Source organism: Salvelinus fontinalis, chromosome 14, assembly GCF_029448725.1.
Source record: "Salvelinus fontinalis isolate EN_2023a chromosome 14, ASM2944872v1, whole genome shotgun sequence".
Classification (NCBI taxonomy): Eukaryota; Metazoa; Chordata; class Actinopteri; order Salmoniformes; family Salmonidae; genus Salvelinus; species Salvelinus fontinalis.
Window position 1 is genome coordinate 16,169,175 of NC_074678.1, and position 11,258 is coordinate 16,180,432.

The 11,258-nt window shown below is 43.0% G+C and overlaps 1 protein-coding gene across 1 annotated transcript; it reads right to left on the reverse strand.

Annotated features, from left to right (window-relative positions):
- Nucleotides 1-88: 88 nt before the first annotated feature.
- On the reverse strand, nt 89-10,722 carry mep1ba (meprin A subunit beta a). The gene is given in 17 exon segments (XM_055944054.1): nt 89-246; nt 248-410; nt 813-992; nt 1,188-1,207; nt 1,209-1,384; nt 1,660-1,916; nt 2,906-3,063; nt 3,065-3,116; nt 3,515-3,667; nt 3,966-4,184; nt 4,379-4,551; nt 9,560-9,677; nt 9,848-9,926; nt 10,073-10,116; nt 10,207-10,263; nt 10,375-10,405; nt 10,675-10,722. Coding segments are annotated over 17 exon segments (1,992 nt in total). The 3' UTR covers nt 89-182.
- Nucleotides 10,723-11,258: the final 536 nt, after the last annotated feature.

Sequence of the window (11,258 nt, forward strand, 5' to 3'; positions counted from 1 at the left end):
TTTGTCAACTTTTTTTATTGATAATTTATAGCTAACATTTTCCATCTATTGATTCTCATCAGACAGTCAAGTGTTAGTAAGGCTATATTATAGTTTCAGTGAAGTTTCTTCAGTAGCACATTCAACAATCTGCCGATGGAAAAGGTAAAGAAGCCATTTTAGGTTGGTTGTTACTCTCAGTACTAGATGTCCATTTTCTCCACAACGATCACGTCCCTGTCACTCTCCGATCTCCTGGCGTACACCGCTCACCATGGCATCCACGAACATGACCGCCGCCAAGCTCATGGACACAGCCATCACAAATTTTGACGTGTTGGTCTCCCGGCTGGGTGATACTACAGCACTCTTCTCAGACTGATGAACAGCAGAACGAGGAAGGGGCTGGGTCTCCAGCAGTGCAGACACATCTGAAGAGGTTGGGGTTAAGAACAGTGGTTTAGAACCGAGAGAGGTCAAGGTAGTCTAGTCCCAGATCTGTTTCTCTGTCTTGCCAACTGCTATAGTCATTGGTACGCTGTAAGATGGCACAAACGGATCTGGGACTAGAGCTAAGGAACGATTGGGCATGTCTATGGTTAAGAGCCTTCTCCAGCGATGGGAATGTAATGTCTTACCCTCTAGACCAGGGGTGTCAAACTCATTCCACGGAGGGCCTAGTGTCTGCAGGTTTTTGGTTTTTCCTTTCAATAAAGCCCTAGACAACCAGGTGTGGGGAGTTCCTAACTAATTAGTGATGTTAATTCATCAATCAAGTACAAGGGAGGAGCGAAAACCCGCAGACACTCGGCCCTCCGTGGAATGAGTTTGACACCTGTGCTCTAGACCGAGGAGGAAGATGGCGTCGTCTCCTTTGAAGTTCCTGCTCTTCAGCATGCTGTGGGTGAGGTAGCTGCTGGTTCCAGTACCAGGCCCGCGGGAGAACTGGCTGCTGTCGGAACCGTTCACCAGACTGCCCACCTTACGGGGGTTGTCCCAGTAGAAATCATTGCCTAGGGGAGAGAAGGGAAAATCTTAAATAGAAACAATTTGACTTCAGGTTCTCCCTAACTGTTTCTAGTCTAATTTGAGTCTCCTCACGCTCGTCTCAGATTGGAAGACCTTGCAGTGTCTATGAAGGACAGAGAGCCAATAGCATGCTATTATTTGGCGTACTGTGTAAGCATTTTTTGTGTAAGCATTCTCACCATCTGAGGATAGCTTGTTGGTCGGTGGTGATCATGCGGTGGTTGGACATTCTCTGTCTGATGTCCGGGTTCTGGTCCATCGTGGCCTGATGCCATGGACAGGGCCAGGTGAGGGAGTTGTCTTTAGGGCCAGAGGTTAGGTGGAAGTAGATGGCCATACTACCTGGGCTGCTGCAGCCGTTGATGTACACGCTCACCTAGGTAGTTCATTATTACCAGGCCAGGACAATGATGTATTCAAATGCAGAAAGGGAAAGCGGGATACCTAGTCAGTTGCACAACTGAATGCATTCAACTGAAATGTGTCTTCCGCATTTAACCCAACCCCTCAGAGAAGTGTTGGGGGGCTGCCTTTATCGATGTTCACGTCATCGGCACCCGGGGAATTGTTGAATTCTACCACATTTATGCAAAGTTATGGGATATTAAATTCACGTCTCAACCTTGTTACTATAGTGACCTTGACACTCACCATGAAGGAGTAGCCACTGGGGGACAGGAAGCGTGGGCTGTAGATGTTCACACCTGTCGGTGTCGTTTCTAAGAGACCGGTGAAGTCACGGATGCGCCAGATGTGCTGCGGGCAGGTTGTCTCTGATAGGTTGATGTCATCCAATGAGAGCCCTCCGGTGGATGCCCCTGTGCCCTTCAAGCCTTCAAACTAAATCCGGAACTTCATCTTCACATCCAGGGTCACATAGTACAGCTCCCAGGAGTCTCTCATGCCACCTGTAGGACCGAAGGAAACAGACATCCACACAAACCCTATAAACGTACATGCTGAGCAGACCACTCGCATGTTGATTTTGTCCACCCACACCTGACTCAATCAGGACACGTAAGGTGAAATATCAAAATGAACTCTGAACCAACTATATTAATTTGGGGAAAGGTTGATAAGTAAACATTTATGGCAATTTAGCTAGTTAGCTTGCTGTTAGCTCATTTGCCCTGTAATATAAACATTGGGTTGTTATTTGACTTGAAATGCACAAGGTCCTCTACTCCGACAATGAATCCACAGATAAAAGGGTAAACCAAGTTAGTTTCTAGTAATCTCTCCTCCTTCAGGCTTCTTCTTCTTTGGACTTTATATGGCGGTTAGCAAACAACTTTAAGGTGCATTACCACCACCAATTGGACTGGAGTGTGGACCTCAAGTTCATCTTTCAATCACCAATGTGAGTATATGCTCCTAAAAACCAATGAGATGGCACCTGGGTATATGCTCCTAAAAACCAATGAGGCGATGGGAGAGGTGGGACTTGCAGCGCGTCAAGCGTCACAAATAGAACCAAGTTCTATTTTAGTGCCCGGTTACGCAAACGCGCATGAGCAGTGTGGGTGCAATGATTAAATAACATGTATGTGTACATCCAATTTGTAAGTCGCTCTGGATAAGAGCGTCTGCTAAATGACTTAAATGTAAATGTACATTTGTTTTGCAACGCGAGCGGTGTGGTCAGCATATACCCCTCAAATTCAAATTTGGAGCTCAAAGCCAGCTCCTCTGCTTTTTAAAATTCTTCCCCTTTGTAATCAGGAACTGATTTAGACATAGTACACCAGGTGGGTGCAATTAACTATCAGGAAGAACAGAAAACCAGCAGTATTCCAGACGTCGTGGGGTAAGATTTGAATACCCCTGTTCTATACTATTGTACACCCAATACTGTTGTACAACATTGTTTTGTATGAGCTGAGATGTGATGTCAAACCTGTGATATCGATTTTCTGGATGAGCCTCAGTTTTCCTTTGGGGTTGGCGTCGTCATACTCACGCACCCACACGCTCAGTCGATCATCAGCACCCCCGCTGTTGTGGAGGTAGAACTGCAAGCACTGGGAACCTCTCTTGGGGTAGAAGAGATGACTCCAGGTGGGCCTGGTTACCCTTAACCGTACTGAAGTGCATTAAATAACCTTTTCCTGGAAACAGAAATAAAACATTTGAGTGAGACAAACTGATCATGGATCAAAAAATATGCATATTCTGTAATGGGAGAAAATGTTTAATCTTTAATAAAATCAATTAGGATATTAATGATATCACCTTCAAATAGATGTTATCATTATGGTGCTACAGGGTACTTCAATGTTGTGATCCTCTGAGAACTCAAAGTCCCTCCACTGAATCTTAAGAGACAAACAAAGAAACACGTTGGAGGGCATTGACCTTCCTGGCCATTCTCTTTATCTCTTTAGGAGAACAGCAGATAAGTAGATGTGCCGTTATAGTGGCATGATTATCATGTTACACTAGGACTATGGTCTCTGGACCTTGCATCAGAGTAAAGTGTGTGTGCATGCGTGTATGTATATCTTACCATCACACTGGCCCATGTTGGTGTAGTCGGTGTTGGGTCCCCCAGGCACACTGTGTCTGTGTTCCCACTGAGCTTTCCCAACAGGACCCTGGGTCATCCCACAGATCTTCTCTTTTTCAAAGCTGCATGAGTCCAGGAACGTTGAGGAAGTTGCTGTGGAGAGAGGGAGTTGGGGTGACGGAGAGGGAAGGTCAGCATTAGTCTATGAAAGTAAGAATCAAGAGACCAATAAAAACAGCTTTATGTAACTCTTCTGTAGATAATCTACTACCTGGCTGGACAATCTTTATGTAATCACCTTCATTCGCTAGATATTTATTACATATTGATAAAGTAAGAGCATTAACTAAAGGTCAGTCTGATGAACTCCTGAGTTACAGTAAATTATTGGCAGATTGATTGATTTTTGATCTGACTTTTGATTGATATTGATTGACAGGTGAGGACTCACTGCAGTTGTAGAGCCTGTTGAGCTTCAGCAGGTCACTGTCGCTGAACTCCATGCGTTGACCAATCACGTCCATGAAGCTCGGTATCTTAGTAATGATGGAGGGCTCTGACCCGATGTTGAAGGCTGTTTTACTGTAGTGCATCACAGAGCCGTAGTCATAGGGCACGTTCAGAGCACTCGACACTGACTCACCGTGGATCAGGAAGTTATGGTCTTTTCCTAAAAAGAGAAATAATGCAATGTTCAGTCATTGAAATGTACATGTATAAAGTACATTTAGTTGGTGACACACCAGCAGATTGATAGACAACTACAGACAGTGAGACTATATATAAATAATCTCTAACATACTATTAACTAAAACATCACGGTCATCTTATGTTACTAATACAGATTTATTGATTGATTGCTACCTTCGATGCGGTCCCACGTGATGTTGACATAGTCATCGCGGTCAGCTCTGGACTGCTCGTGCCAGAAACCCAGAGCATGCAGAAACTCATGCTCAACTGTTGCCAAACGGTCACAGTTACGACCAATAGATAACTTCTGCTTCCCCACCTGCCTGTTACCTACTGAGGAGTACCTAAAGAGAGGAGAGAGACCCACAAAGAATTAGAAAACAAATAAACTCCCATATCTACTGGGTGAAATACCACAGTGTGCAATCACAATATTTGTGACGTGTTGCCACAAGAAAAGGTCAACCAGTGAAGAACAAACACCATTGTAAATATAACACATATTTATGTTTATTTATTTGACCTTTTGTACATTAACTATTTGCACATTGTTACAACACTGTATATATACAATATGATATTTGAAATGTCTTTATTCTTTCGGGACTTTTGTGACATTTTGTTTGTTAATTTATTATTGTTTTATTTCACTTTTGTTTCTTATCTATTTCACTTGCTTTGGCAATGTAAACATGTTTCCCATGCCAATAAAGCCCTTAAATTGAAATTGAAATTGAATTAGAGATAGAGAGAGAAAGATATGGAAAATAGAGTGGAAGAACATACAGAAAAGTGTGGAAGAATGAACAGATATAATTTATCATTGTTCAAAAATGTTTTGGCGACCCCTGAACGAGATGGCCGTATGAACTAGGAGCTCTGCACAAGTAGTTTCCAATTCCTAATCTTACCTCCACTTCAAGTTTAAACTCATTTAGCTTTAGTCAAAAAGTCATGGCGGATACAAAAGGCGACACTACAGGTGACATTTTTACCCGGACTCGAGCACTAGCGACGGAAAAAGCCTCCAAGAAGCAGCTAGCTTCAGAAAAAGCTAGCGCCATTAGCCAGGAGCAAGAGGACCCGTTCCCCCCCGAGGCCCAACGAATGCCAACCTCGCACTCTGTCGAAGACATCTTTTCTGAGCTGAGATCCCAACGTACAGAACTCAACACTAAACTAGATGCCATTAACGCTCAGCTCAGTGTGATAGGGGGCAAGGTGACAATCCTGGAAAATGCTTTGCCTGACATAAACAACAAGATAACCATAAACGCGGGGCGCCTAGACGAGGCCGAGGGGCGAATCCTATCCACGGAAAACTTATTGACAGACGCCATGGAAACAATAGCATATGCTAAAAAAAAAATAGAGCAGCTGGAAGAGAAAACAGAGGACCTGGAAAACAGGGGGCGAAGGAATAATTGTGTTCTATTAAATCTGGGCGAAAAAGAAGAGGGAAACATGCCACTGATCCGCTACCTGCAAGACAAACTTCCCGAGTGGCTCCACCTGTCCACCGACAGGCCCATAGACCTCGAGAGAGCTCACCGAGCACTGAGGCCCCCACCAGCAGCCAGACAACCACCGCGCCCAATCACCATGCGTTTCCTGAGATTCACCGACAAGGAACGAATCCTACAGGCGGCGAAAACCAACACCATTACAGTGGGAAACGCCAAACTCACCTTACACCAGGACCTGTCAGCTGGAATACGCCGAAAGCGCCGAGAGTTTGACGAGGTGAAGAAATGCTCCATTGACCGAGGCATCTTTAGGGGATTCAAATACCCAAACGAGCTCAGGATTCTTCACCAAGGAGCCCTGCGACACTTCAAAACTCCCGAAGAGGCAAAACGTTTTTTGAAAGACAACCCCGGTCAATGAGAAATGGACCAATGATTAAATGCGATTACTGTTATTACTAAAGGAGGTAAGACAACATATAGCCGATATCCAAAGACCCACCCGCCCTGCTAAATGTCATTATAACCGTCTAATCTATATTTATGTTCCTTTACCTGAGAGGGATAGGCCCCATATTATAACCTAGGCCTACTATATGTAGGCTGGGCCATTGATTTTATTTTGTCCCTTTTTGAATGTGGTCTGGACAGGGGCTACGTTGTCATTTACTCAATGCGGGGCGGAGAGGATGAGGCATTTCTTTGGTGGGGAGGGGGAGACGTTGTGCGTTGCTAACTGTTCCCGTTCTTTTTTTTTTGTTGGAACACAGAATTGTGACTGAACGGGGAGGTAATAGATCCAACGGGATATGTCGAGTTGTTTGGGAACTCGGCTGGGGTGTTCAGAGATTGTTATTTTATGTAAACTATTTATTTTCCTTTTATGTGAACGCAGCTGTAACTACTATCCACCTTTACCCAGAGATGACTTGCACTAAAGTTCGATTACTGTTCGATGACGATGACTAGTACCTTAAATCTATTGACATGGAACTGCCACGGTCTAGGTCATGCAATAAAACGGAAAAAGATACTATGTGCTCTAAAAAAGGAAAAAGCAGACATCGTGCTATTACAAGAGACACACCTCTGTGATGCTGAACATGCCAAACTCCGCAGAGCTTGGGTGGGACAGGTGTATTTCTCATCTTTCAAATCCAACAGCAGAGGTACAGCCATACTTATCCATAAGAATGTTCCATTCATAATTGACAAAAACATATCTGATCCGGAGGGGAGATTTATTTTGATAACTGGGTCACTGTATGGGCAACCAATTACTATTGTAAACATATACGCCCCTAACACAGATACTCCTGCTTTTATGTCGAAAATGATAACCCTGTTCAATGAGCATTGTGTTTCCTTTGGAGTGTTGGCCGGAGATTTTCTTACTAAAGAGATGGGACTGATCGATATCTGGAGAGAGACTAATAGCTCATCTATGGACTATACATACTACTCTAATGTCCATAACACCTACTCCTGTATAGATTACATTTTTATCCCAAAGAGTTTCATAAATTCAGCCACGTGTACAATCGGACCCATAGCGCTTTCGGATCACGCCTTTGTCCACCTCCGCTTTGACCTCTGCAAAAACATCCCGAGGTCAAAGAGCTGGAAATTCAACACCTCCATGCTATCAAACGAAGCATTCCATACATTGGTAACTACATGGAAAGACAACTACACACAAGACAACAAAGATTCTCCTGTTTCTCCAGCCACAATGTGGGACGCTGCTAAAGCCACACTAAGAGGTCATCTAATTGCATATGCTTCCTCTAAGAAAAAAGCAATGGAAGCACACAGGCTAGATCTGGAGAGGGAGCTGGAACGCTGTGAAAAAGTACATAAACAATCCCCAGACAGCACCTCCTGGAGTCAACTTAAAGCAGCCAAAGCCAAACTGAATTTGGACTATACTCGGGAGATTAAAAAAAAGGTTTTCTTTACTAAACAGAAATACCATGAGTATAGCAATAGGCCTAGTAGATTGCTTGCTTATCATTTAAAAAAAGAGCAGTCAGAGCGTACAATTATGGCTATCCGAACAGCAGAGGACGAGGTCACATATGACCCAAAAAAGATCAATTCAACTTTTCATGATTTTTTCTGCAAACTATATACCTCTGAGAGAAAACACACGGAGGCAGAACTCCACTCCTTCCTAGAGGGAATCTCGCTACCTAAACTATCAGAGACCGACCAAGATCTCAACTCCCCCTTCACTCCTGAGGAGATCCTGGAGGCAATTACCTCCATGCCACCTAACAAGTCCCCAGGCCCAGATGGATTCCCCAGAGAGTTCTACAAAGCTTTTTGGCCCCAGCTTAGCCCTATTTTCATGCCAATGCTGGAGGATTTTTGCAAAAACGGAGTTCTCCCAGACTCAATGCACACAGCTCGCATTACAGTGTTGCTCAAAAAAGACAAGGACCCCTTATCCTGCTCCTCCTTCCGTCCCATAAGCTTGTTGGATTTTGACTACAAAATAATTACCAAATTGCTCGCCAAAAGACTAAATACTCTTCTTCCCAAAATAATAAAAGCGGACCAAACTGGATTTATTAGAGACAGATACTCTTCTGATAACATTCGCCGTCTTTTTGATATTATTGATCAAGTAAACGCATAGAAGACCCCTGTCCTGCTGGCTTCACTGGATGCTGAGAAGGCGTTCGACAGGATGGAGTGGAGCTTTCTGTTCTCAGTCTTAGAGAAGTTCAACATGGGCCCAAACTTTATTAAATGGATCAAATCACCATACTCTCATCCAAATGCCATGGTGACTACTAACGGACTGAACTCTGACAGATTCCCTTTGGGACGGGGCACAAGACAAGGGTGCTCCCTGTCCCCCCTGCTCTACTTGTTGGGGGCGGAGCCTCTGGCAGAGTTGATAAGGAGCAATCCAAGTATTATAGGTGTTCCTGCAGGCGGCCTGCAGCACAAGATTTTGCTTTACGCGGATGATGTCTTGCTCTACATATCCAACCCTGAGAAATCCCTTCCTCCCATTTTAGACACAATTGCTCAGTATGGCACGTTTTCAGGTTATAAGATTAATTTTAACAAATCCACTGTCTGCCCTCTCAATATTACACTCACCAGTTCTATGAAGACACTATGCCCATTCCAATGGAAGACACAGGGGTTTCAATACCTTGGGATATTCATCTAGCGGTCCTGCTGCTGGGTTGTTGCCCTCCTACAGCCTCCTCCACGTCTCCTGATGTACTGGCCTGTCTCCTGGTAGCGCCTCCATGCTCTGGACACTACGCTGACAGACACAGCAAACCTTTTGGCCACAGCTCGCATTGATGTGCCATCCTGGATGAACACTACCTGAGCCACTTGTGTGGGTTGTAGACTCCGTCTCATGCTACCACTAGAGTGAGAGCATCGCCAGCATTCAAAAGTGACCAAAACATCAGCCAGGAAGCATAGGAACTGAGAAGTGATCTGTGATCACCACCTGCAGAATCACTCCTTTTTTGGGGGTGTCTTGCTAATTGCCTATAATTTCCACCTTTTGTCTATTCCATTTGCACAACAGCATGTGAAATTTATTGTCAATCAGTGTTGCTTCCTAAGTGGACAGTTTGATTTCACAGAAGTGTGACTGACTTGGAGTTACATTGTGTTGTTTAAGTGTTCCCTTTATTTTTTTGAGCAGTGTATATATATATAAAACAATTTTTTATTATTATTATTATTATATATATTTTCTTTTTTAAGTCTGTCACATCTGTGAATGTGGAATGTGTTTGGTTGGTTGATTGAAAACCTAATAAAACTTTAAATTGAAAAAAAAAAAAAAAATGTATTGGCTTCTGACATTGTGGCGTCCGTGTGTGTGTGTGCATGCGTGTGCGCTCACCCGGTGCCTTTGAACACAGATATATAGTTCTCCTCTCCCTTCCATGGCACAAAGTTGATGCAGGTCTTCAGTCTGTACTGTTCGAAGGCTTTCAGAATCACCCCCTTAGCATGTATGTCTACACACGCACGCACGCACACACACACAGAGAGAGAAATATATATTTCAAAATTGTGTAGAATTTTGTCACACTGATTTAAATGTATTTTTGTATTGAATTTTGTCACACTGATTTAAATGTATTTTACCAAAGCTATGTTTGAAGTATTGAAGTGTACTATTTCTCACCCAGGCTGTCCTTCAGATAGTAGATTACAGTCTGAGGCCAGCGATACTGCTCCCCTAGGATAGTGTTTCTGCTGTCAGTCTAAACAGAGAGATCCACACACTCTCAATCAGTGCAATCAGACACAACACCCTCATGGTGATCAGTGATGACCAGATATTATTGGCAGGCTATGAGAAATCCACATCATTATTCAAGTAAAAGAAAAGATGAGCTGTCAAACTCACCTCATCAATTACAATATCACCCTCCAGCAGGTCCAATCCTGCCTCTGCAAGTGAACACACTAGAGTTAGACAATCAGCACACAGAGATAATATCTATACACACAGTCATGTTATAAAGTTATTTTCTTATATACCTTTATTGATGTCAAAGATGTCCCAGTCGTGTCCGTGTCCCTCATCCACATCAGTCTCTGCAGGTAAGAGAATGTCTAAATCAACCACAGCACACAATTGCTTGACATTATTTCTACCACCACTATGAGTCATAGTTATGAACAACAACAATAAGAGATTTCACTCACCTGTTTCACCTGTGAGCTGGGATGCTGCTGACTACAGCAGGCAATAAACAAACAGGAAAACAGAGAAATAAACAAGGAAAAGAAAACAGTGCAATGCAACAGGTCTGCAATAAAATGTAACAAGACTAGAAATGTGACCACACAAACTGAGAAAAAAAGAAAGCTAAATTGTTACACAATTATGACAAGTACAGTAACTGTATCAGGCACCACAAAAATATAGTTGGTCAGAGCAATGTAATGTCATTTAGGTAATGTAGTGTTTTACATAAAATTACAGTGATGGAATAGGAAACGTACCAAGCACCAGAGCATACTGAAGACCAGAACAATCCATTTGGAAGCCATGGCTCTAAGACTGCCTGTAATCACAAGCACAAGAAGAGAGAAGGGGTCAAAGACCACCTATATGCAGCAGTTCCAGCCTTAGTCTGGGTGGAGTGTGTGTTTTCTAGGTTTTATACAGAAGCTGAACAAATTGCAAGGCTTGCAGGATTGTGCAGATTGCGTAAAATGTATGGTTTAAGATAAAATATCTTCAATTGCTGTCAAATGTATTATTATTGATTGTTTAATTGTCCCCCATTTGCTTATGTAAGTTTTACAGGAACACAAATGTGCGTGCACGCATGCACACGTACAAACACAGACACACACACACACACACATACATAATGTTGTTTTGTAGACTTCATGGATCAGTGCCTAATATAATCCTCCAGGACACACAATAGGTTTGATTTCAATATTCTTTATTATAGTTATTCTATGTCAAGAGTGTACAAAGATATTAAATATACAGTACCAGTCAAAAGTTTGGACACACCTTCTAATTCAAGAGTTTTTCTTTATTTTTACTGTTTTCTACATTGTAGAATAATAGT